General features: G+C 33.5%; 3 protein-coding genes and 1 non-coding gene across 11 annotated transcripts; 1 reads left to right on the top strand and 3 right to left on the bottom strand.

Annotated features, from left to right (window-relative positions):
* Positions 1–3644: 3644 nt before the first annotated feature.
* LOC149475723 (serine hydrolase-like protein 2) lies at positions 3645–13939 on the bottom strand. Of its 5 annotated transcripts, none has more exons than XM_089713133.1 (9): positions 13818–13939; positions 13392–13489; positions 13184–13314; positions 10612–10728; positions 9152–9304; positions 7563–7665; positions 6851–6938; positions 6125–6222; positions 3645–4708 (listed from the first exon to the last, which is right to left on the bottom strand). In XM_089713133.1, exons 3-9 carry the CDS (start codon positions 13239–13241, stop codon positions 4399–4401), a joined length of 927 nt encoding a protein of 308 aa, XP_089569259.1. In that variant the 5' UTR covers positions 13242–13314; positions 13392–13489; positions 13818–13939; the 3' UTR covers positions 3645–4398. The 5 variants fall into 5 exon arrangements, with proteins under 5 accessions (XP_089569259.1, XP_089569258.1, XP_089569260.1 ...); XM_089713132.1 differs by having other exon boundaries at positions 13184–13286; XM_089713134.1 differs by lacking the exon at positions 13392–13489 and having other exon boundaries at positions 13184–13286; positions 13818–13932.
* On the bottom strand, positions 5249–5322 carry TRNAI-AAU (transfer RNA isoleucine (anticodon AAU)). The gene has a single exon. It is a non-coding gene; the product is annotated as a tRNA-Ile (tRNA).
* On the top strand, positions 13569–21456 carry LOC149475722 (serine hydrolase-like protein). 4 transcript variants are annotated; one of them, XM_089713130.1, is made up of 6 exons: positions 13569–13694; positions 16272–16339; positions 19401–19670; positions 19813–20009; positions 20386–20483; positions 21148–21456. In XM_089713130.1, exons 2-6 carry the CDS (start codon positions 16276–16278, stop codon positions 21440–21442), a joined length of 924 nt encoding a protein of 307 aa, XP_089569256.1. In that variant the 5' UTR covers positions 13569–13694; positions 16272–16275; the 3' UTR covers positions 21443–21456. The 4 variants fall into 4 exon arrangements, with proteins under 4 accessions (XP_089569256.1, XP_089569254.1, XP_089569255.1 ...); XM_089713128.1 differs by having other exon boundaries at positions 13575–13715; XM_089713129.1 differs by lacking the exon at positions 13569–13694 and adding an exon at positions 13789–13934.
* Positions 21457–21912: 456 nt separating this feature from the next.
* On the bottom strand, positions 21913–25725 carry LOC149475721 (serine hydrolase-like protein; the record flags this gene model as incomplete). The annotated part of the gene is made up of 4 exons (XM_089712991.1): positions 21913–23473; positions 24214–24490; positions 24858–24965; positions 25542–25725. Coding segments are annotated over 4 exons (873 nt in total), but the record flags the coding sequence as incomplete, so codon positions are not given.
* Between the last annotated feature and the right edge of the window lie 1072 nt (positions 25726–26797).

Genomic DNA, 26797 nt, shown 5'->3' with positions numbered 1-26797 from the left:
TAGTTTTGCTTGTCCATTCCTTGGACAATCCCGATTCTTGGTCACATCAAAATCCGTTCTGGGCCATATACCTCATATTTCCAGACAGTTTACGCATTGAACTCACTGGAAAATTCATATTATACGATAATTGCGTTCATAATATGAATTTGCCAGTCAGTTCTATTCACGGCGTAAACTGTCTGGTAATAAGAGGTCATAATACAGCACCAGGCATTTAGATGTGAACACAGAACAGATGTTTTATGCCATCGACTGAGTGGTGGGATGATGGTAAGCGCTACGCCCTTGAACATTTGCAGAGGCGTAAGATCGTTATGCCTCTGCAAATGGATTGCTAACGTTAAAGGGTAAAGAATTGAAGATTAATAAAGGAATGGATCAACGGAAGGAATATAGAAATAGAATTGACAAAAGTAATAAAGAAAAGGATTGAAGAGGAATAAAAGAAACGATTAAAAAAAGGAATTTTAGAAAGGATTGGGTAAGGAAAAGGATATAGGCTTCCTGCTCCCCCACTCACTCACGAAACACAGTAGCATTGCTGCTACTATTTTTCGCCTATTTTATGTGGGGGTGTAGAACCTTCTAGAAGTGTGCTTCACCCCCACGGTAAGGGCTCGCGCAGATATGGCGGAGCGCATTTTTCATTGACAAACTATTATCGACATTGACCTCATTAAAATAACATTAAAAAGCCTTTCGCATGGGACGCTTCGATGCTTTTCGGGAATAAATTGTTGTTATTTTATTCTGAATATTATTTTAATGAGGACAACGTCGATAATAGTTTGACAATTAAAAAACTCCGCCAGGCCCTTAAACATATACTTTCTCATTAATATTTACTAACTAGCCAATAACTGTGCGGTTTTACCTGCAAAATCAAGTATTTCCATAGCTCATGTTTTATCCTGACACCTACATTCCTGTAAAGTTTTATCCAAATCCGTCCATTAATTTTCACGTGATAGAGTAACAAACATCCATACTTACTAAGTTTATAATATTACTATAATATTAATGAGAAAGTATTTTCGTTGTAAACCACTCAAATCTCATAATATCGAGTATATGTACAACAAAAAATAGAGAAAAATGTTTATATAGTAACCATAGAATACACATATTAAGATTATAATTAATTTTAATTGATTATATTATATTCGTATTCTAATTATATGGCCGTCGACCGTATACATCTCACGAACGAAATATATTCATTAGGAAATCAAACAATTAATAATTGACTTGATTGAAAAAATAATTAATAACAGTTCACTGTTTCTCGCGCGTAATTGAGAACGTAATTAAGTTTTATTTTAATATTGAAAGGAAAAAGAAGATTATTACAACAATATATTTACTTAATCAAAATTTTGATTTTTCTATAAAAGAAAAATTATAAACGAGGTCCAACCTTGGCTCAAATAGTCTATTTGTGTAGAATGTAGAATAAAAATCGATAAAAAATAATAAAACAGCAACACTGGTAAAATATCAAATCAGTTTTATCTAAAACTAGCTGCGCCTCGCGGTTTCACCCACATGGCTCCTCCTGTTAGTCTTAACTCTTAGCGTGATGATATATAATTTTTCAAATGGGACCAGTACATCCTGAGATAGCGCGTTCAAACAAACAAACTCTACAGCTTTATAATATTGGTATAAGATGGCAACACAATACGCGAGATGTAAAATCGACAGCCATGTTTTACAACTATATTTTAAATGTATCGATTAAATTGGCACTTAAATCTAACCACCATGAATGTAACCGTTGACAGCTTATAAATAGATAAATAAATAAATAAAATCAACAAAAAGTTTTATATTTAAAAACAATAAACTTCAACCCTGCAAACCGCATCACATTTCTCATTCCTTAGGTATTAAAAAATGCTAAAAGGCCTGTTCAGTTTGTAATCTGAACAGGGACCGTATTATGACCTCTTATTTCCAGACAGTTTACGCCGTGAATTGAACTGACTGGCAAATTCATATAATCACTACATAGTATAAAACAAAGTCGCTTTCTCTGTCCCTATGTCCCTTTATATGCTTAAATCTTTCAAACTACGCAACGAATTTTAATACAGTTTTTAATAGATAGATCGATTCAAGAGGAAAGTTTTAGTAGGTATATAATTTTTATATTTATATTTATTATATTTATTAGGTTTTAGGCATAGCGTGCGAAACCGCGGGCGGTAAGCTAGTACCATAATTAACCATAGCTGATAATTGCGTTCATAATATGAATTTGCCAGTCAATTGACGGCGTAAACTGTCTGGAAATAAGAGGTCATAATTACCAGGCCTTTTACACTAAAAAAATGACTAATTCACAACAAAACAAATAACCAGAATTTTGGTCGTTTGGAATGTTATTCCACATATTCTACCGCGATAAAAAAATACATTATATTTTAGAACAAGTAATACAAAATCAAATAATTATTATTTAAATTTTAAAACAACTCATAGAATTATTAACAAAACCTACTTAAACATAGGAAATATTAAATTTTTAAACATTCAAACTGGTATCGATAAAATACAAATTAAAATATATCTATCTACCCGCATTCTTTTCACCCTTGTCCAACGTAAAATAATTTTAACAGAAATAATCTAAAATAGTCAGCATATTTTTAAAATCGAATTTAATGAAATCAAATGTTACATATTGTGTTTATCGATTATTAATTACATAAAAAAAATATTAAAAAAAAAAATTAAATATTTTTTTAAACGTTTTTCGCCACCTTATAACACTTTTGTGATTGACACAATATTTTGTAAAATATGCTGACCATTTAACAGAAAAATCTTATAATAAATATATACAGAATGGGTTTTTAAAATTTAAATTCTTTTCTGATAAAGTTAAATTTAAATTTTATTATAAGTTGTAAAAATCATCTTCAAAAAACCAAAAAATCAACTCCTGAATAATTTCAAATTTATAACAAAATTTTGATAACTGACTAAAAACCCAGCCTGTATATAAAATTTAACAAAATTTACAAAATTGCTATAAGCTAAGTCCAATAAATGCCTCTTATAAGTTTAAATTAAGTTATGAAGTAGAGGAACCATAGGTTACCCAAGTTTTAAAAACATAAACCAAAACAAAAATATTAACATAATTTATTTCATCCAAAAAGGTTTAGCCGTTTCGCCATCATTCACACAAACTTATGAGATCTATGTTTATAGCACACGGCCATTTTTTTTTAATAAAAAAGAACATTCTTTTGTCGTTTAAGTATATGAAAAAATATATTAAAAAGACAATTGCACTATGGTTCCTTACCCAACTTATAAGAAAAAACGGAATGATTTCCATAGCAAGAAATGCATTAATTAATTGATACATAGAATATCATAAAGAAGAAATAATTTTACAAATACCCGCATAATTGAACAAAAAATTATAAGCAATGATATTATAAGTAAAAAAGGTGTTATCTCCTTACGTTAGGTTACGAACGCAAAATCTTCAAACAAAGAAATATACCGAACGAATTGATAACGTCCTCCTTTTTAAGAAGTTGGTTAATAACGTACACACGATTAGACGTCAAAGAGAGATGGCATGATTGAAATATTATGAGCGGAAAAGGGACAACTGCTTCGACGTACCACTTTCGGAGCGCTAATAACCTATATCTTTTTACTTATAATATCATTGTTTTTAATGAGTTAAATGCATTATGTTTCGATGACATTAAAAAAATAGAATTTTCCAAACTATGCAAAAAAGGGGGATTTCTAATCTGTATTAGTTATAATTTCACCCAAAATTGAGTTTTGGTTTATAAAAAATTTTGTTTTGAGCGTTAAAAAAAAAACCAAACATTTTGAATATCCCCCTTTTGCAGTTAACGTAAATAGGAAGTATTAAAGATAGAAGGAACCTACCTACCCTAGGTAGAATTTAAATTAACAAGATTATTTCAGAAAAACAATCTTAAATGTTTGGATTCAACTTAAAAAAAAATTGATAAGAGGGTGGCTAAATACCCACAAACAACCCAAAAGGTGATATAACATAAAAGGGAGATTGACTTCTTACCAATTACAATGAATAAGAGGGTGGGTACAAAAAAAGGGCAAAAAATACATTACAATATTTTCAAAGTATACGGTTGTAAAACTTAAAAAGGAGAAAAAATAACCTTCAAATTTGACTTTTACTTAGCAATTTTAATTCATAAAAGGGTAAAAAGGGGATAGAAAGGATATAAACACCCAAACAAAATTCATTACAAGGGGGTAAAATGCCAAAAGATCAACAAAAAAAAACATAAACTTCTCATTAAAATAAAATTATCAAAAAATAATTAGGGAGAAAAAATAACTACCAGACTCGATGGGAAAAACCCAACCGCTTTACAACTTAGCCTTCCCCCCCACCCCCTCCAAACCAAACAGCAAGAACTGCGTAACAAACGGCGCTACAACCCCCGGATCGTTCAAATGCACATCATGGCCACCCTTAACATACCTCACCCGGTAATTCCCATTGGGGAAGGCGGTTTCGTCCTCCAGGAAGGGTAGTTGTTTGTAACCACCCTTGTTGACTGTATCCTTGGCCATGATGGACAGAGTCGGGGTGGCGATGCTAGTGTAGAGCTTTTGTATGTGCTCCGGGCTTAGGGGTGGGCTCGAGACCAGCTTCATGCGCTGGTCGTAGGTGTATCTGTGAAAAAAAAAAAAAAATTAAAACTAACTTTTCGTCCGCGTAGTCAAAGGAAAACCCACATAGTTCTCGTTCCCTTGGAATTTTCGGCATAAAAACTATAAAATCCTGTGTGTGTCAAATTTCATAAAAATTAGGTTTAGCAGTTTTTGCGTGGCAAACAAACATACAAACTTTGGCATTTATAATATTAGTGGGATAGTAGGATACTAAAAAAGTAGGTACTCTTTTTGGAATGATATCAATAAGTTAATTTTTTTTTCAAAATAAACAAAATTAGCTACCCTAGCGAAGCCGGGGTAAAGAGCTAGTGTAAGTATGTAATTACTAATTAAAAACAGTATACCCAAAATAGAATACTACAATGTTTGATATTATAAGCAAATCTGAAGCTGTTAAAAAGAAAAAATATTTTACAAATGAATACATTTAAATTGGTAAAATCTGTAATAAATAATTATTGAAAAATATATAATAATATTTCTTAAAAAAAAAATCTTGCCACAAATATAAGTAAAAAAATAATAAAAAAAGTTTTAATGGCCCATGAGGGGATCGAACCCGCGACCTTCGCGTTATTAGCACGACGCTCTAACCAACTGAGCTAATGGGCCGATATTCAAATGCTTGAAATAAGCATTCATAAGATTACGAACTTGATTCTTATGTTCCTGTTACCATATTACTAGCTTTCCACCCGCGGCTTCGCCCGCGCAGTCAAAGAAAAACCCGCATCTATATACTGTACTAAATTTCATGCAAATTGGTTGAGTAGTTGAGGCGTGATTGAGTAACAGACAGACAGACAGAGTTACTTTCGATATTATAAGTAAATAAGTATAGTATGGATTTTCATATATTATATTCATATAAATATTTTTTTTATAGAATACTAGCTTTCCGCCCGCAGCTTCACTCGCATAGTTAAATAAAACTCATTTCTAATTCTCACGAAATTTTGTGTGCCTATTGGGTAAATTAGAGAATTTGTCCACATCTATTTTATATAATAAAATAAAAATTTTAGAAATCGGTCTACCCGTTCACGCGTCATGCCGTGACCAAGGAAAACGGGTTTCATCTATACTAATATTATAAAGCTGAAGAGAAATAAATGTCTTAAACCACTAAACCATAATAAAACTAGCTTTCCGTCAGCTGCAGCGGCTTCGCCCGCTCTGTCTAAAACCTAATCTATACTTATATTATAAAGGTGAAGAGTTTGTTTGTTTGAACGCGCTAATCTCGGGAACTACTGGTCAGATTTGAAAAATTCTTTCGGTGTTAGATAGCCCATTTATCGAGGAAGGCTATAGGCTATATACCATCACGCTAAGACCAACAGGAGAGGAGCCACGGGGGTGAAACCGCGCGGAGCAGCTAGTTTATATATATAAGACGATAGATGATAGTTACCTGAGATACCCGTTCCCAGCTGGCTCCGTCACCCTCTCAAGAGTAGCTTCAGCGTTCTGTCTGGTCATCATGCGACTTTTCATCAACTTCTTAATCGCCTGGAATTGTACAAAATAACTTATTTGAGTACTTATATTACCCTTTATGAGAAATAAATATCTTAAACCATATATTGTTTTATTTTTATTTTATTTAGTTTAATAAGTAATAACACTTATATGCTTTATAGATGTTTTTTTTTAAAGAGAGCCGTCGCCTTTGCGTTGCAAAAAGCCGAAGGTTCTAATCCCGTCTTGTGATCGAATTGTTTCTGTTCTAAAAAAATTTCTAACTTTGATATCGTTATCCGTGTTTTTTTGTCGATATTTTTGTTTTTTTTTGTAATTATTGTGTCTCTGTACCATCATTTTTAAAGTATGTATTACTATCAGTGTGGAAAAGTAACATAGCTATAAAGGTCGTGTAGCATCATCACTTTCATTAAGAATGGTAACCCCTCTGATGTAAAAAAATATTTAAAAAATCACTTTTTCAAGTGTTTGATTTTGCGCGAGTATAATACATTGCGCTCGCTGCACGTGCGCGAAACGTCGGGATAATAATTTAAATGATTAAAACGCGTTTAAAATCCGTTAAAACCTTGATTCTTCTATTAAAAAATATAAAAATTTCTGTTAAAAAATCAAAAAAATCTTTTTTTTTTTGTATTTATAATAATATATTTACCTGCTCCTTCGGGAACTTCTTCATGTTCTGCTTCGCCATGTTGTAGTATGTGTAGTTCTCGAAATAGTCCACGTAGTTCGACTTGAACCTGAGCGAGATAGCTATATTAATATTTGTGTACGAGTGAAAGAGATGGAACATTATTTATTGAAATGAAATTTCCTTAGGCGCGAGAGAGAGATGAGAGTAAAATGTCAAGGTCGCGTCATGGCAATACCGTCACGCCATGGAGTCAGGCGACGATTATGGTATCTTTGAATCTTGCCAGAGAAGTTTCACTTCTGACATGTGTGCTCGGCACGCACGCTCTTTTTTAATCGATATATGTATATATTCGAATCTGAGGGATATAGCTGTAATGATATTTTGGTACGAGTGAAAGGGACAGAGCATTTCTATTAAATTAAGTAGACGTTATCATCCGACTTCAAAAAATAATAAGGTACTAAGATCGAATATAGAAATATAAACAAATACACTTTCGCAGTTATAATAAAGTATATTATGTATAATTTACTAGCTGTGCCTTGCGGTTTCACCCGCATTGCCCCCCTACTGTTGGTCTTAAAGTGATGATATATAACACTAACACCGAAAGAATTTTTCTAATCGGACCAGTAGTTCCTGAGATTAGTGCGTTCAAACAAACACTCTTCAGTTTTATAATATTAGTATAGATGGGGTTTATATGTATATGTATAAGATATCTCACCACATCTTGAATTCCTCAGTTGGCACGGGAATCCTGCCGGCAATCGGCTCGATGTCGACCACTTTAGTGATTTTGCCCGGATAGCAGAGATTGTAGAATCTCCCTGCAAACAATTAAAATATAATTAATATCTATTTAAAAGTGCCTTTATCGTGTCTAAAATACTACTGAACCGAAAATGAAAATGGACTTTTCATTCGAATTTCGAAGATTTTTTTTTGTGTAACAAAAATATTTGAAATTCGATAATATTACAATCAAATTATGAAGATTTCATAGCGATTGGGTTCCAAATATGTTTATCGTAAAACGAAGTAATTTAAACATTGACTCTGAAAATATAAAGTTAGTAAAATTTAATTTCTGAGTAACTATGTAAATGTTGGATATACATACTTATTATTAAAAATTAAAAATAAGTATGTATAATTTAATTTAAATATCTATACTAATATTATAAAGAGGAAAGGTTTATATGTATGTATGTATGGTTTTCACGCATAAACTACTGGACCGATTTTGATGAAATTTGGCACAGATAATCTATAGACCCTGAGAAAGAACATAGGCTACCTTTTATTGCGAAATATGTACCACGGGCGAAGCCGGGGCGGACCGCTAGTATAATATATTTTTGCAAAAATTTTTTTTGCAAATTTAGTTATTGCAAAAAAAGGAAATAAATTGAAATCCTCTTTTTACAATTTTATCTTATTTGTATATCTCTAATAAGTGTAAAATCAAAAGATCACAGCATGGCAATAAAAAGAAAAGTATTCAACACCTGTATCCTTCCTTGCATAACCTACGGCTGCGAAACATGGTCCCTTACCAAATACCATCGAGAAAAATTAGCAAAGTGCCAGAGAAGCATGGAACGGAGCATCACAAGATCAAAAAGGCAAGATCGAATCAGTAACCTGCAATTAAGAGAGAAAACAAAACTGACTGATATCCTGGAAAGAATAGACCTCCAAAAATGGAGATGGACCGGCCATATGTTGAGATCTAGACAAGAAAAATGGAGCCAAATTGTGACTAACTGGTATCCAAGGGATGGCAAGAGAAGTCGAGGACGTCAACATATGCGCTGGGAAGATGAGCTTAAACTTACCGCGGGACCCAATTGGAGGAGAGTAGCCAAAGACCGGAAACAATGGAAACTACTGGAGGAGGCCTTTGCCAGAAGGCACACTGAGCTGAGAGATATTCTATAGGATTATACATAAAAATCACTAAGAAAATTATACAGTCAAAAAAAAAAACCATCCTCACCCAGTTCAAAAGGCTAAATAAATAAATAAATAAATAAATAAGTGTGTGTGCGTGTATGTGCACAATATACAGATACAACCAGTAGGGAAACTTCATACAACATTTTTGAAATGGCTCACATACACAAGAAAGCGTGTTTACGAGAATCGTAAGGGTATTATGACAATTGACAGATATAAGAATACCCTTAGACAGTAGACACGCTTGCTTGTGTGCGTGAGCCATTTCGAACGTTTTATATGAAGTTCCCTACTGTATGTATGTATGTATGTATATTGTGGTATGTGTGTCCATGTGTTTCCCCCGTCACTTACCGATAGCTGCGCCGAACGAGTGCGTGATCATAGCGAACGTCTCCCACCTGAAGTGGCGCACGACCACGTGCAGCGCATACACGAAGTCGTGCGACGAGAGCACGACGCCGCGCGGGAACGGGTCCGAGCGCCCGTTGCCGGGCAACTCCACGGCTGTTATATATTTTATAAATATATAAATCTCGTGACACAATGTTTGTCCTCAATGGACTCCTAAACCACTTAACCGATTATAATAAAATTCGCACACCATGTGCAGTTCGATCCAACTTGAGAGATAGGATAGTTTAAACATGTAGGTACCACGGGCGAAGCCGGGGCGGACCACTAGTAATTTATAATTTGTATAAGAGATCTCTCAATGGAAGTGCATTTTAGAATTTAGATCTTTAAACACACAAATCACTTGTTCTACGGTCAGGCATGAATCACAATGTACTTAAAGTCGTGCGACGAGAGCACGACGCCGCGCGGGAACTGGTCCGAGTGCCCGTTGCCGGGTAGCTCCACGGCTGAATTTAAAAACTTGGTGAAATGCACGTATAGTATTTTATCGTGATTTTACGGTAAATGCGGTTTAATGAGTAGCCATTGCTGTAAATATAAAGGCTCACGGGGAGACATAGCATGCCGATAATGTTGGAAATCATGCACATTTCTTTTACAGTTTTTATCCGCACGTAATTTTCACCAAAATAGAAATCAGAATGAAAAAAATATACATAATACAAAACGTGACTAAAGAAAATTAACCTATTATAATACCTATAGACTTAGGCCGCCTTTACACCTGTAAGTTACTTTCGTAAAAATTATGTAACTGACTTACGGTTGCATTTACACTTAAAATAAACTTACAGTAAATAATGCTTACGTAATTTTTGTGAGTTTAAACTTACATAAATTATTACACGCCCGTTTACATTAAATCAGTAAAAAAATGCCTCGAAGACGCCACGTTCAAGCGGCTGCTGCATATATAATTTTGTCCAATAAAAAGCGACGGAAAAATAATACTGAAAGAAAATGCTGGGTAAAACCTTGGTTAGAAAAAAGAATGGCACAAGGTGCGTTTGAAAATCTTTTGAAGGAGTTGACAATGGAAGACCAACACGGATTTTTCAATTTTATAAGAATGAATACTACAAGTTTTGAATTTCTTTTGGAAAAAGTTGCTCCAAAAATTAAAAAAAAAGATACAAAAAATATTGTAAATAAAATTTTGTTTAGAGGACATTGTTTTGATGAGTTCTCAACTTATCTAAATAATTCAATAAGCTGCGAGTCGCATCCGTAAGCAAACTCGAACACGTTTAGACTTGTAATTTTTAAATTTACGAAAGTTGTAAAAAATTACAGTCAGTTACTTACAACGAGTGTTTACACTTGAAAATTTATCGTAAGTAGCTTACGTAAGTGACTTACGTAAGTAAAACTTACAGGTGTAAAGGCGGCCTTACCTATGTAATAGAAGTTCTTAGGCAACAGCTTCACCAGGGGCCTGAAAGACGCGGCCGAGTCTATGATGCCATGGCAGAGCAGCACGGGCGGGTCGAGGCAGTTGCCCCACGCCACGACTGCAAATTAAATACAGCATTAGCTCTTCTAGCTCGTAGTAAGAAAAAAAAAGAGCGTGTGTGCCCAGCACACTTGTCAGAAAAATTATTTGGCAAGATTCAAAGATACCAAGATCGTCGCCTTTCTCCATGACGTAACGGTATCGCCATGACGCGACGTTAATAATTATTCTCAACGCGCCTAAATAAATGGCTAAGTGCGAGTCGAACTCGTGCACTTCGTTTTGACAGACGAACAACAAAGTGATCCTAAAAACTTCCCGTTTCTTTCTTGTTGCTTCGGAACCCCAAGAATAAGCTTTTATTTAAGTGACTTACTCCGCGATATTGATTAAGAACGACCTCACATATTTTTTTGAGTTATTTTTAGCAAGTCCTTTCATTTGATACCCACAATATAGGAGCGGATTAAAAATAATTGGTCCACCATCTTGGATACGCCGCCATTTTCGATTTATAATGACGTCACAGCGTTAATTAGACATTTTCATCCAAACTGAACATGTATATAACACTAGCTGCGCTTCGCGGTTTCACCAGCGTGGCTCCACTCCTGTTGGTCTTAGCGTAATGATAAATAGCCTATAGCCTTCCTCGATAAATGGGCTATCTAACACCGAAAGAATTTTTCAAATCGGACCAGTAGTTCCTGAGATTAGCGCGTTCAAACAAACAAACTCTTCAGCTTTATAATATTAGATTTCAGCTCAATCGGTTAAAGAAAAATTGCTTCAAAATTGAGTTGTAAGTTAATAAAAGCATTTAAAAATTTTTGATTTGTCAAAAATGTAGTAATGTTATGCTATAATTTCGTACCTCCCATTTACTTGATATAGGTACATTGACAATAATATCCTTCTATTCAAGAGTACTTCACTATTTCCTCCTAATATTCCTGTCAATTATTGTGAATAAACAGAACATTATCTTATCAATTATTCAAATGTTTTCCCGTTCAAAGTTCTTGTATGATAAAATAGTGCAATCTTTGCATCACCTTATCTTTATTAAGCCCATATTCATTTTTCAACAAAAGTTGATCACAAGTTGTTAAAAATATTGTTGTTTCTCATTTCAACATTTGCAACAAATGTTTGCGTCGCAACTTGAAACCTTAGTTATAAAGGGGTGCACTGAAAAACAGCACTGCCAATGTTTCTGAACATTGCAGCATTCGCTGAGCTGTCTGCATTTTGTCAGGGTCGGTCGTCGGTCAATGACACACTTTTATAAATCAACTGCTTTTATTTCTTTTATATGTGTTTTCATGTTATTAAAGTTAGTGTTTACCTCTAGATGTATTTTTATTTAATTTTAACAGTTCCGTAAGTTATGTCTATATGTGTGTGTGTGTGGTGTGCTGTCCTTGATAAATAAATGTTTCTTTCTTTCTTTCAACATGCATGATAGAATGTTGCCATCATCTATTCAACATATTGAACCAAAATTTATAATAAGCAAATGTTTATGAATACATACACACATATATACCTAATTTTTATTAACAAAAAGCTGAACCGCCTCTTATTAGAGAGACGAGACGACAATTAGACAAGAACTAAGTAAGGGATTGTCAAAGTCGGTTCATCCAGTCAAAAGTTCATTTCATCAAGAAACAGCATAATTACACTGCTTCAGAATTTTATTGTGTCAATAAAGGTTATAAATTTAATTTATTTTTTGTGAATTTAACTTAGTGAATTGTGATAAAAACCTGGTAGTTCCTGAGATTAGCGTGTTCAAACAAACAAACAAACTCTTCCTCTTTATAATATTATAGGATACATTTGAATTTGTCCATATGGACAACTTCTTAATGAACTGAAAAACTTATGTGATGTTGTTCTAAACCAATATGCCCCTCGGCCAAGTCACTTGTAACCATAAATTTATATACTACTTATTAAGACTATACTGTTGTTATGCAGGATAAAGGTAACAACAAGGGTGTAGCTTTTATCTCAGTAATTGTAAGAGTTTCATGAGCCCCGCCCAAAATTGAAATCGGCTTACACCCACGGTAGTTGTAATACATTGTATGCCCAGTGGACTAAACACAATTTAACATTAAAATTATTTAAGCATCAGCGCAAAGGTCATAATAAAAGTAATATGTACTTCGCAGCTTCCATTTTGCAAGATACGGCTAAACAGTATTATATGTTATAGTTATTTATAGAAATTCGCAAGATTTTTAAAGAAAAAACTAAATTTGTAAAAATATGTTCTTAAACAACTACAAATTAATTATAACAAACTCATAGGAAAAAAATTTCAACATCTTAGAGAAAAAAAGGAATTGCCTAAAATGTTAATTTCAACATAGCTACACATTTCATACTTAAAAGCAGTGATTGGACTTTGTTCAAGATTTTGTTTTTTCTTTGCGCAAAAAAAAAGTTAGTTTATTAATTATAATTTGCAAGTTTGATAGCTCAATAAAATGAATACTCACTGCAAATCTTGCCCCATGGAGCTTCGATGAACCATTCCTTTTCTACCAACGCCATCATTTACCGGAATACGCCCAATTTAGTGTCTTCCCAATGGATCAATACCTATGCAAGGCCGAATTAAAACACTTTACTACACGAAAATTGCCAAAACAATGATAGTAAAGCGTGTAAAATATCAACGAATTTGAACTAATATGACCGTATTACCTCAAAATAGAACCGTAGAATCGAAATTGCTGAATAATTTTATGGAGTACTGAAATTAATTTTCAATGCAACCTTCGTCCTGCAATCGCACCTGCGACCTGCGTCATGCAATATTGAATATTGAAAAGAGATATGATTGACTATTGAGAGCTGTGTTGAGAGCGTAGGTAGAAGCAGGTAGAAGTTATTGACTATTGATTACTGAAAAGTAACGTTCAAAAATTGGATTCAGTGAAGTTTAAAAGTTTATAAATGGTTTTGCCACTTGAAATTAGTAAAAAGGTTATTCACACTTCGTTCAATGTACCTATTTGTTTTCAAGAGGTAATTAACAATTAAATGTTATGTGACGTTTCCTATCATTTCATGATAATATGAAGAGAACTTGGAAAGCATTGAAAAAATTCGGTGCTGTGTTTTACTCACTACTGTTTTATCTTCACGTCATACGGTCATAAAACGATTAAATTATTTCCTTCTGGTTACTGACTTATTTCATTTGTAACTTGTTAATTCAACTTGTAAATGTGTGCCATCATTGTGGTGAGTACTGAGTTGCGTAAAAAATATAATATGTTTGTTTCTTGTTTGTTTGTATTAAAATACGTCACGAAAGGAGTATAAAAATTTCTAGTTACATATAAAAAACCCTTTAATTTATAAATTGAAATATTCATCAAGATTTAATAATTATTTGTCAGCTGGCTGTGAACGAACAAGTGTGTTTTGTTTTGTACAAGTTTTTCTATCCGTGAAAAGTTTTTTTTTTACTTTTGTGGTGATAGGAAAAACATGGGAAAAGTAAAAGAATAGCCCATATTTGCGGAATAGGTAGGCATTGTAAATCTCACTATAAAAACAAGCCCGCTTCGTGAATTGAAACGTGAAAACCCGCGCGTTTTCGAATTGTATTATTTGCTCTGCATGTTACTCTGTTTAATGTTTATTAATTCAAGATCTGTGTTAATTCATATTTCCTCATGGCTCATTCTATAGGTACTGCTACAACTTTAAAAATTAATGCAATATTTATTACATTTATCACGATGAAAGATTAAAAAAAAGCAACATAGTAACTAGGTAGTTAGGTATTATAAGTTTCTTTAAACGTTAAGGAAAACACATGCTTGGTGCTGACATCGTTTTTGGAACCTTTAAGCTGATAAAAATGACTGTTATAATCTAATTAATCTATGTTCATTTTATAAAGAGGAAATTATTTATTTTTTCCTCAATTCAAAAAACACTCGACCGAAAAATTATTATTGAAAGCTATTTATCTGACACTATAAATGGGCTAGGTATATATATTTCAACGGACTTAAAAAGAAATAAGAAGATTCTCAATTTATTGTATTTTGGTTAGAGATACTGTTATTTCTGGTTTGTTACCTTGGAACTTTCGACAACCTAGATTCCTAGATAGAGATATGAAGATTCTTTTATTATTTCAAAGGTGGTTTCCGAATGGTCCCATTTAAATTTAGTCTGTTTGTGAAGGCGGTTTGGTTTTTTCAATGGTTTTTTCTTGGTTTTTTTGAAAGCGAAAGCAGGCGAAAGCTTCAAGCGTTAATTGTCCCATGGAGAGAAATTGGTGTCATATAACATAAATATCTTGCTGTTTTGACGTGACAACGTCTTATAATTCGATAGCGCCGGATGCACGCACGAAAAAACATGACTCATGCGGCGTTACCTCGCTCTGAGGCGTTCCATGTAAGGCTTGAAGTGCAAGCGAGAGCGCGGAACGAGCGACAAAGAAACACAATCGGACGTTGTCACGTTCAACTATCGTCAGTACAGACAACCAATTTTTTAAGATAGCTTATCAATTCAGTATTTTATGTCGTCGCATACACGTAATACATTATCTAAGCATTATCTATATAAATATTGCAAGTCTGAAATGAATACTTAATGAAATGAATATTATAGGTGTGATTATAGGTTATAATTTAAAAGAAATTCACAAAGAGAACTAAATTTGTTCTAAATTAAAAGTGTTTTGTTTTAGAGATGTGTGTTTAGAAAGTTTTAAAATATGAAAAAATGAGGCTTAATCGAGTGTTTCTGTGTAAACAAACGTAAGTGTTTATTCAAGTTTTTATCGCGATATCTATTGTCCAATGTTTCCTTATTGAAGGTTGAGTAACAACAATTAAAAATATAAACCTTTGGACTTAACTTATTTTTTTAACATCCTTTTAGTGTTTTTAACTTTTTAGACAACGCATGCAGCAAACACTAAACTAGTTATGTATATATTCACATCCCTATTATTTCCTTACGAATTTATAATGGGGTATTTACACATTCGAGTTCGCCATTCCACTCGTGACTCAACGGTTTATTCGACGAAACATTCGTTCAAGAAAAGGGAATTCTTATACCGCTGTAGCGACACCTCGCTCTGAATCACGCAAGCGAAATGTTTTCGCTACAGAGCATACATACATAATATATACAATTTTCCGACATCATCCATTGGGGCCTTTGCCTTAACGACCGGCCACTTTCGATGGAGGAATTCCACCTTCCTTCCTCCATACCTCAAAGGCCGGCAACACATTTGCGGTGGCCCTAACATCACGAATGCTTATGGGCGGGGCATTACAGTTTACAGCTCGTGTGGCGATAAAATAATTATCTTCCCATTGTTTACGTCCGCGTCCGAAAAACTAATCTCAAGGCGAATAGCGAGTGTACTGTTTACGATTGTAGTTATTATTTGCCTCGCTATTCGCACGAATGTTAGAATTGGTACGCGATGACGTTTAAATTAGAATTTTTTCAATGTGGAATTAATATTTTCATTTGAGTCTTTAATTACATAGATAAGAATGTTTAAGATTCAATAAAAAAATAAAATTTTCATTCCAGAACAATGGCTTCGTTAGTTAGTACTGAAAAACCATTCTCTATAAATGCGCCATGGGGAAAAATAGCAGGTAATAATTAATTTTCATCTATCATACATATACGTAAGTACTTATATAATATAATAAATAATGTATAATTTAATTCAATAAATAATGTATTGTATAATTCACTTCAATATACAATTGAAGTGAACATAAATTATGCATTCGTTCTGCATATTATCATTTTTGTCTGTTTGTTTGCATCTTGTTCCCACATTGCGCGGAAACTTCTGAATCGATTCATATGAAACTTGTGACTTACGATAGGCATATTGAACGCTACAATCGAAATATGGTTCTTTTGGGATAAATTAATTTATTTTCGTTATATTTTCGTTTGAAAGTAGAAATAACTATGTAAATGAAAATAAAAATTATATTAATTGTTATTGTAATACCTACACGTAACTATCACGCCAAGTATTTGGAAAACACATAATAAAAAAAACATACTCACTAAGTATATCATATATCGATGACCAAAGCTAAACTGGTTTGAAACTATAAAAGGTTTAAGTATAAACATTGAGTTATTATGTAGTACTACGTCAAGGGCGGATCCAGCTTTAGTGCCAGGGGGGGGTCACATAGACGTGGTCAATTTTCAAAAGCTATATTTTGGTAATTTAATTGATACGTAGATTTAAAAAAAAATGGTCAAGTGCGAGCCGGATTGGCGAACCAAGAGTTCCGTACAATCATTTTTATATGTTTTAATATTAAATTTATGCTTTTTGCGATTTTTCCTTTATCTGTGCTATAAGACGTAAGTTTCTATTAAATAAAGATTAAATATCAAGATTCTGTGTTCACGGGAAGTACCCTGTAGGTTTTGATCCCTGGCAACACTTGCGAATGTTGATAAGCATGAAATGTATGTTTTAGCAATTTTTCCTCCATCTGTGCTGACATTGCTTTTAACCAAATTTCAGAACCCTGTGTTCACAGGAAGTAGTAAGTACAATACCTATAGATTTTCATTCCCTTGCGATAATGTCGAAATTTGCAATAATTTACGGCATAAATGGCTGTATCTTTTGATTGCGTTGGCTTATAAGTTTGATTTTTTCACAACTATAAGGAACCGTAGATTTGAGTATTCGATATGAATTTCAGATTGATACCTCCACGCGTTCCTGAGAAAAAGGGTCTTCACAGACAGACAAACTTGAAAAATATATATTTTTTGCCATTATTCCTGTATCTGTACTATAAGATGTTACTTTGTACCGAATTTCAAGATTCTGAGTTTACGGAAAGTACCCTGTAGGTTTTGAGTTTTGATCCAAATTTTGAATGTCGAAATTTGCGAAATTTTTCGGCATTTACGGCTGTATCTTCTGATTCGTTGACATAGAAGTTTGATTTTATTATAGCGTAAAGGTATTTTAGACTTGAGTTTTTGGTATGAATATCAAATTAATACATGTCAGCGTTCATGAGTAACAGGGTTGTAAGTTAAATTTTTTTTAAATATTTTTTTATATTATAATCAAGGAAAAATTAATGCTTTTCGCAATTAGTAGATAAACAAAGTCGTTGTCTCTGTGCCTATGTCCCTATGTATGATTAAATCTTTAAAACTACGCAACGAATTTCGATGCAGTTTTTTTAAAGATAGAGTGATTCAAGAGGAATAGTATATAATTTATAAGGTTTTAGAGAAAGCGGGCGAAGCTGCGGGCGGTAAGCTAGTCTGCGTTATAAGACGTTTGATTGTACTAAATTTCATGACTCTGTGTACTCGGGTACCCTGTAGGTTTTGATTTCTTAGGGAGTGTCGAAAAATTTCAGCAATTACAGCTGCATCTTTTGATTGCGTTGGCTAAAACGTTTGAATTTTTCACAGGGACCGTAGACCGTAGGATTTCGACATTAGCAAGGGAATCAATAACTGCAGGGAGCACCCTGTCCCGTAAACACAGTCTTGAAATTGAGTAAAAAGTATCGTGTTATAGCACAGATGTAGTAATAACTGCGAAACCCCTAATTATTTAATTAAATTAATTAAAAATATATTTTTTAAATAATTTTAAACTTACAATCCCTTTACTCATGAACGTCTACATGTATTTAATTGATATTCACATCAGAACTCAGGTCTATAATAACTTAAATCTGTTATTTAATTCAAATTCTATGTCAACGCAATCTGAAGAATAAGCAATTAGAGCCGCATATTCTGTAATTCGCAACTACTTGCAAGGGAATCATCAATCAAAACCTACAAGGTACTTCCCGTGAACACAGTCTTGAAATTTGGTTAAAAGCAACGACTTAAGCAAAGATAAAGAAAAAAAACCTTTAAACAAAATTGTAAGGTACAACATAATGAAAAAATATGTTTGCTCGGACTCCTCGGTGCGTGAGTCCGACGCGCACTTGGCCGATTTTTTATTGTAGTTTGACTTGGGTTTTTCAAACGAACAATAGATGTTCGTTTGAAAAAAAATTTTGCTATTTTATGTCTCATCCACGAACTGGGATATTTCGATATTTGAGGTTTTGTGTGAAAAGTGTAACAGCAAAAGTTGTAGAAAAAAAATTAATTACATACAACTTTACCATTACACTTTTTTATTTTTTTTTTTAATCGAAAGACCTGTTATTTGTCCTTAAATTACGACCACAGGTCGACCCTAATAAACTTTTTCTATAATTTTTGTTATATTCTCTTCCGTTACCGTTTGTAATTGATTTCATTGTTCTATATTACTTTTATGTCTCAAAATTCAATAAAAACATCATATTGAACAGTATTAATTTGTTAATTTAAAAAAGTTAATATTAAATTAGTGGTCCACTTAGGTCGTGGACCTAGCCCAGGGGGGGGTCATGACCCCGTGACCCCCCCCCTGGATCCGCGCTTGTACTACGTACTAGAGAGGGCATCGCTACTACACTATTTGTAACACGAGTTAGAGCCAAGAGACTCAAACATCTCTTATTTCTATGACAAACTAGCCCATCGCGCGCCCCGCACCGCCGCGATTGTCGCACAGATTTTGTTCATGGTGTCCTCTCTATACGTAGTAAGTAATCAATGAGTATAAAACGAAAAATTACTCAAAACATCTTTTAATTTCAGGGGTAACATGGGGTACTTCCAGCAACTCTCCAGTATTAATGGTCCCTGGTAGATTGGTCCCTTGCACCTCTTTCCGTCCTTTGATAAAGCTGTTACCAGATTGCTTCTTCTACGTGGCTATAGACCTGCCTGGTAACGGCTTTTCGGACAGATTACCTCCAGGCATTCGTTACTCTTATTTCGATTTAGTGCCCACAATAGAGAAGGTTGTTACGCATTTTAAATGGGAGAAGTTGGTGTATGTGGCTCACTCTTTGGGTACCGCTGTGGGTGAGTAGTAGTAATAATATCGAAATTAATATATTCTTCTAAATTATTAAACTTGTTCCTCTTTCACCCAAAAAACTGATCAAGTTTGAATAAACCAACAATGACCATATACCAAATTACCAATATCATTTACCACTTATAGGAGCATATTACGACCTAGCATATCCAGGGCAATTCACGCGCTTCGTGCAACTGGACCCCTTACCTTTATACTTCACGATTGCTCCTAACCAGTTCGGAGCCTGGTACAAAGAGTACTTTGCGGGACATTACGATGATAGCAAGTATACGATAAATATCCTTGGAAATGAAACTGCGCCCAAGTATAAGCTGGATGATGTGAGTGGATTTTTATTTTTTAAAAGAGATGACGTGTGCGAGGAATGCTTGCGAGATATGTATGATATAATTTTTATAGTTCTGAGCAATCGAACACATTTCACATATTGGCAACGCATCATCGCACGACACATTTTCGCAAGGAAATCCCTTGTAATAGCACCACTCCCCCTTAAACGACAAGATAAAGCCGCATTTACACATTCGTACGAATTACGCATAACTCATAAGGCAAATAACGAACACGAATGTTTAAATGCACTATGCAGTAAATATGCAAGTTCGTTATTCGCCTCGATATTCGCACGAATGTATAAACGCGGTACAATAGTCGTTTCGTTGATAAAGAGTAAATTCGTAACTTATTACCTTTCAGATTAAAGTAAAACTGATGAAGGCACACAACATGAATGAAGAGACCCTAGAACATGTGTTGGATAGATACGTAGAACCAGCGGGAGATGGGTTATACAGGTATTAATCACTACAAATTATCTTAATACTATTATAAAGGCGAAAGTTTGTATGGATGTTTGTTACTCTTTCACGTAAAAACTACTGAACCGATTACAATGAAATTTAGCACACATATAGAGGGTAACTTGGATTAACACATAGGATAGGTTTTATCCCGGAAATCCCACGGGAACGGGAACTATGCGGGTTTTCCTTCGAAAACGCGGGCGAAGCCGCGGGCGGAAATCTAGTATAATTATAAAACTAAGTCTGTCTGTTCGTCTGTTCGCAATAAACTACTGCATCGATTTTCATTGTTCAGGCTTTCAGCATGATTCTTAAGGAAAGTTTTAGTGTATAAATTTTCATGGTTTAGAAAGCCAGTATTTTGCTAACTACCGTAAGACTGGTGTCTTACGGTAGTTAGCAAAATTATTAATTTCTTACTAGCTCCTTAACCTGACTTTGGCCATATTTTCTCCATCTTAACACGAGTCCCGAAGCCGTACTTTATAATATTATGTATTATGTTTCTTCAAACGCTCTATAACCAGTGTAATAGGTCATCACAAACCTCAGAAGTCTTTAACTTTTCATTGCCGTGTCCTTTAATAGCAAATGGCGATAAATCTTATTGCATTACAGCATAGGTACTCTTAAATACACTTTTTCCAATTTACAGATTCACATACGACCAAAGCATGAAAAACACCGCTCTCATGCCGTTCTCGCCGAGCAACTTACAAAGTCTCCTTACGTATTCAAAAGTGCCAATTTTAACTGTATTCGCTAAAAAAGTCATAGAGCGAGGATCGTATTCAAAAGTGCCCTTTGTGTTTGATGAAAATGCGTGGCCGAATAACAATTATAAATATAAAATTGTCGATGGTTACCATGACGTGCACATGACAGATCCGCATCTAATGGCAGATGACATTTCTAAGTTTTTAATGGAAGAGTTTCGCGCCAAATTGTAATGACTTATGAAAAAATGTTGTGTGGTTTTATGAAACCACGGTAAAAGTGAAACTGTTCGAACGGTTCCGAACACTGCTTTGTGTAGCGCATGTCGCGTGACGGTCGGCTGCCGAGTAGGTATACCTACTCGGCAGCCGCGATACACGCGACATGCGCTACACAGACCAAACAGTTTGAGACGATGTAATAAAAGTTTCACTTTAAAAATTGCATTTTAAAAATGTAAATTGTAAATTGTGTGAGATGCTAGTGTAAATTAATTATTGGGATTTATTTTGTATTGGATATTTGTATGTAAAATGTAAATAATGCTCTAATAAATGGAAACGGATTACGGATATATAATTTTTTATAAGCAACAACCTCTTTTATTATCCTAACTAGTCATTTATTGTTTTTGCTTATGTTTTTGTAAGTATCTGACAAATCAGTAATCTAAAGAAAATCATATAAAAATTGCTTATTCGGAATATTAAAAAAAAACAATGTTTATAAAATGCATTTAATGCTTTAAATATAACAATTCTATTGTTAAATAATAATTTAAACAGAACATTCAAAACAAAGGTCCCCCTGGAACACTTAAAATAATCACCAATAAACCAAGCCTATAAAAATATAGTTAAATCATAAAAAATGCTTTGTATAAAATAATAAAGAACTGGTATACATATCCCTTCACATTAAATTAGTACCTAATGACTTGAAAATCATCACATATATTCAAGTTCATATAAAATAGGTATAACTTTCTTAATATGTAAGCGCAAAGTCATACTTTGGCATTAAAAATTGTTCTAAATTATACACTTAAATAATATATCTTCGGAAATATTTTGTTAGTAGAGAATACCTTTACATTTCCCAGAATTCAAAAAAAAATTAATATAGTCTGAGTTCGGGTTTTTGAAGCGAAACTTCTTTAGGCGCGTTGAGAGTAAAATTTCAAGGTCGCATCATAGTAATACCGTCATGTCATGGCGACGATTTTGGTATCTATGAATCTTGCCAAAGAAGTTTCACTTCTGACACGTGTGCTCGGCACATACGCTCCTAGTATTACTATCTTTATATTAAACCCATTTATCAGTGAATAAAATTGCTCTATTGAAGGGGTAACGTCAGACGTTTAAAATTAAAGAAAGAGTCACTTTTTACTTTCAAGTTGAGAGAATCTAGTCCTTTTCTTTGTAGAACCAACGCAACAAAATTGCATCGCTCTTTTGCGCATGCGATAATAAAAAATTAAAAATGTATAATCCATGTTAAAAAAAGTCAAAAATAAAATAAAAAAAATAAAATAATATATATATATATATATAGATCAATGTTGGAATGTCATTCGGTGGTTTTGTATATTAAAATGAAATAACAAATGTATTGATCATAATGTAAGGTAATTTAATATGTTTTCCTTGTTATTGTAATTTATATTTCCTTATGTGGTATATTACTTCTCTAAAAACATAATACGACACGAAGGACCATTGTCACAAATTTTTAAAAAAATAAATATATTACATACAACCCTCTTATAAGTAACATTGTCATAATATCACATATTGAAGTGAAACTTATTTAGGCGCGTTGAGAGTAAAATTTAAAGGTCGGGTCATGGCAATACCGTCACGCCATGGAGTAATCGATTTTGGCATCTTTGAATCTTGCAAAAGTTTCACTTCTGACACGCGTGCTCGGCACGTACACGTTTTTACCCGTAATTATTCTAAATTTTAGCTTTAACGATTGGCTTCTCTAAAAACTCTAAAACGTCGTTTATAAATTTCTCCGCGCTAGTAAGATGTAAATCATGAGTTCCCTCAACCCAAATTGTTTTGACATTTTTGCACTTTTCCTCCCAAATATTAATTAGATTTGTTGTAACGCTTTTCTTTGAATAGAAAAAGGGTTTTAAGTCTATTGAACAGATAAGTAGGGAAGGTGGGGGGTGTAAGGTAAATAGTTCGTAATAGTACTCGGGAGGTGCGTTGAAGGTTGCCAAATTCTTATATCGCCTGTCCCAGGACAATCTGAAAATGTATAAATATATTTTTAGTAAAAATTAATGTACTTATTTGATTTGAACTTATATCATACTAATATTATATGGAAAACATTTCTTTTTGTAAAAAAAATATGTATATGTAGTCAATATGAATCCTACTATTATTATAGACTAGAAAGTTTGTGAGGTTGGATGTGTATTACTCTTTCCCACGTAAACCACAGGATGGATTTTGTTGATTGATTTTACCCACGGGTTCGGACGCAGGTGAAACCGCGCGGTACAGCTAGTATTTTTCTATATTTCAATATTAAAAAAATCTTTACTGCAACACGTTAATCTACGAACTCTTAGTTTCTTACTAACTAAGCAGTTAACTTTAATCCAAACATCGTATTTGGTTTTAAATAAAGATTTTTTTTTAATTATTGCACTGATTTTCATTCTGTTTTCACCAATGGATAGCGAGGAAGATTTAAGTATATAATTTAGACATCGTGGCCGAAACCGCGTGAGAAAAGCTATATTATAATACTAGTGGTCCGACCCGGCTTCGCCCGTGGTACTAAATATTTCGCAATAAAAGGTAGCCTATGTCCTTTCTCGGGTATCAAAATATCTCAATACCAAATTTCATGCAAATTGGTTCAGTAGTTTAGGCGTGATTGAGTAACAGACAGACAGACAGAGTTACTTTCGCATTTATAATATTAAGTATGGATTAGTAAAAGATCATTAAACATTATTTAACATGATTGCACTCACTTATAAGTATCCGGACCAGTTTCTATAAGATTTCTGGACAATATCATCTTAGCCTGCTCCTCATTCAACGCTCGATTATTCCTCACGGCTTTAATCGCTTCCTCCATTGTATATTCCTTCTCATAATCATACTTGTGACAATTATCATAGAAATTTTCATATGTTTCCTTGAAGAATACTGGATAGTTTACGTCTTTACACCAGTTTATCGATGGTCCAGGATCGAGGAAAATTGCCTTCTCTATGTGTTTCGGATAAATCGCTGAATAGAACATGCCTGGTGGAGGAAGGTAAGTAATAAACATTTATTTAAACACAAGAACATAATAAAAAGAGCGTGTGTGCCGAGCACACGTGTCAGAAGTGAAACATCTTTGGCTTTGGCATCATGAAATCAATAATTTTGGTTCCCATGCAGTAAAAATAAACATTCGGTTCGTGGAAGTTTTGTTAAAAACTACAATCTAACAAGATAAATGCATGTTTTTTTAATGTGAATTTTTCTTAGGCGTATTGAAAGTAAAATTTCAAGGTAAGGCGACGATTTTGGTATTGTGGGATCTAGCCAAAGAAGTTTCACTTCTGACGTGTGCTCGGCACACAACGCTCTTTTTTATTATATTTTATAACAAACAATATCTCACCCTGTTCAGCTCCCAAGGAGTGTCCGAAATAAATAAACTTCTTCCAGCCCAAATGCTTTACGATCAAATCTATCACAACCACGCCGATGAAGCGAGAAAGAATTGTACCTGTAAATTATAATTTACAATTTTATATAAACTATTTGAGTATTTGGAAGTAAAAGATAGGAAGGAAATCGTATAGATTTGTGTAATTTTTAAAATTTCTCTAAGAATAAGTAATAAACTTTAAAAAATATACCTTTTTTTAAATTGTATAATATTTAAAAAAAAATCTATTGCTTTGTATTTGTTTCGCAAAAACTGAAGTATGGCTGGACTGTTTTTGTTGTTACTGTTCTTGAAATATTTGTAGAAATTACAGGAAGATAATTTAATTGCAAAATGTTTCTCCTGTCATCCCTGTGTGTTTAAAAATAAAAAATTGTCTCAATTATAAAACTACTAGCTTTCCCCACGCGGCTTCGCCCGCTTTGTCTAAAACCTAATAAATTATATACTTAAAGAAGCTTCCTCGAGAACCACTTTATCTATTGAAAAAACCGTATCAAAAACCATTGTGTAGTTTTAAAGATTTAAGCATACGGAGGGACATAGGGACAGAGAAAGCGACTTTGTTCTAAATACTATGTAGTGACTATGTATAGATAATTCAACCATTAGCCAACATACACTAAAACTTACCTTTAGGGAACGGATCTGACTTCCCATTGCCAGGCATATCAAACCCAACATAGCAGTACTTTTTCGGCAGTAACCGCAGTAACGGTATGTATGTGGCAGCACTGTCCAGCCGGCCGTGTACTAGCAACACTTTCTCGCCTTTGGGGTTGCCGCATGATAGTGCTGAAATCAGTTGATGAAAATTTTAAAATTAAGAACTACAAACGTAAACTGCATGCAATCTTTACTTATAATAATATAGATCTGAAGAGTTTGTTTATTTGAACATATTAATCTCAGGAACTACAGTAGATCGTTAACTTCTTTAGGCGCGTTGAAAGTAAAATTTCAAGGTCGCGTCATGGCAATACCGTCATTGAGTAAGGCGAAGATTTTGATATCTTTGAATCTTGCCAAAGAAGTTTCACTTCTGACACGTGTGCTCGGCAAACACGCTCTTTTTCTTCTATATTTAACTAGCTGACACACAATACTTCATTTGATTTAAAAAGTAATATTACTGCAATATTTTTCATTGCTTCTCTGCTACTATTGGTTATAGCATGATATTATAATAAAGTAATAGCCTGCCTAAATAAAAGGACTATCCAACAGAAAAATATTTCTAAATACAACCCAGAGGTGGTCCATGTGTTCAAGCAAATGTATGGGAGTGTTTGATGGAAATTTTTTGGATATTTCCAGTTTTATTTTTCAAAAGTTATTATTGTCATTTTACTCATTAGGTAGAGAGCTTTTGACACCAGTTTAAAGTTTTTTGATATCTAATAGTTACGGAATAATTGCATCATGCATGTGTATTGTGTACACTTAACAATTACACGCTGTATACCTTAGCACTTGAAATTTAAGTAAATACTAGAGAATCTATATAATTTAAGAATACATAATTCATGTTATGATAATTTCAATGATAATTATTAATTTGTTATCCATACTAATATTATAAAGCTGAAGTGTTTGTTTGTTTGCTTGAACGCGCTAACTATCTACACTAATATTATAAAGCGGAAAAAATTGTTAATTTATGAGTTTATGACATTGAATCTACTGAATTGATTTTAAAAATTATGTAACCAATAGACAGACATTATTAATTGTGGGTGTCATAGGCAATGTTATGATTATTCTGGGTCAATTCAGGACAAGCAGCTATTGCAAGAATATAACTCAAAAAAACAACAATTTTCATTGGCAATAAAAAATTCTATAACAGCTTCTCAATGTGAAAGATTAAAACATGTATTATTTTATAT

Source organism: Colias philodice, chromosome 29, assembly GCF_061535455.1.
Source record: "Colias philodice isolate Cphi_HAF_F1 chromosome 29, ilColPhil1 Martin Lab GWU primary, whole genome shotgun sequence".
Taxonomy (NCBI): Eukaryota; Metazoa; Arthropoda; class Insecta; order Lepidoptera; family Pieridae; genus Colias; species Colias philodice.
The sequence above is the reverse complement of the archived record's forward strand: the minus strand, read 5'-3'. Positions and strand labels throughout refer to the sequence as shown.

Bases quoted from the DNA above. Each gene is read 5' to 3' on its own strand.
- LOC149475723 (XM_089713133.1), bottom strand. From the start codon at position 13,241: ATGATGGCGTTGGTAGAAAAGGAATGGTTCATCGAAGCTCCATGGGGC. The intron at 10,729-13,183 runs GTGAGTATTCAT...TTTAATTTGCAG, and splicing joins TCCATGGGGCAAGATTTGCA to TCGTGGCGTGGGGCAACTGC. The intron at 4,709-6,124 runs GTAACTATCATC...TTTTTTTCACAG, and splicing joins GCTGGGAACGGGTATCTCAG to ATACACCTACGACCAGCGCA.
- LOC149475722 (XM_089713127.1), top strand. From the start codon at position 15,441: ATGAGGCTTAATCGAGTGTTTCTGTGTAAACAAAC. The intron at 15,476-16,271 runs GTAAGTGTTTAT...TTTTCATTCCAG, and splicing joins GTGTTTCTGTGTAAACAAAC to AACAATGGCTTCGTTAGTTA. The intron at 19,671-19,812 runs GTGAGTAGTAGT...TACCACTTATAG, and splicing joins CTCTTTGGGTACCGCTGTGG to GAGCATATTACGACCTAGCA.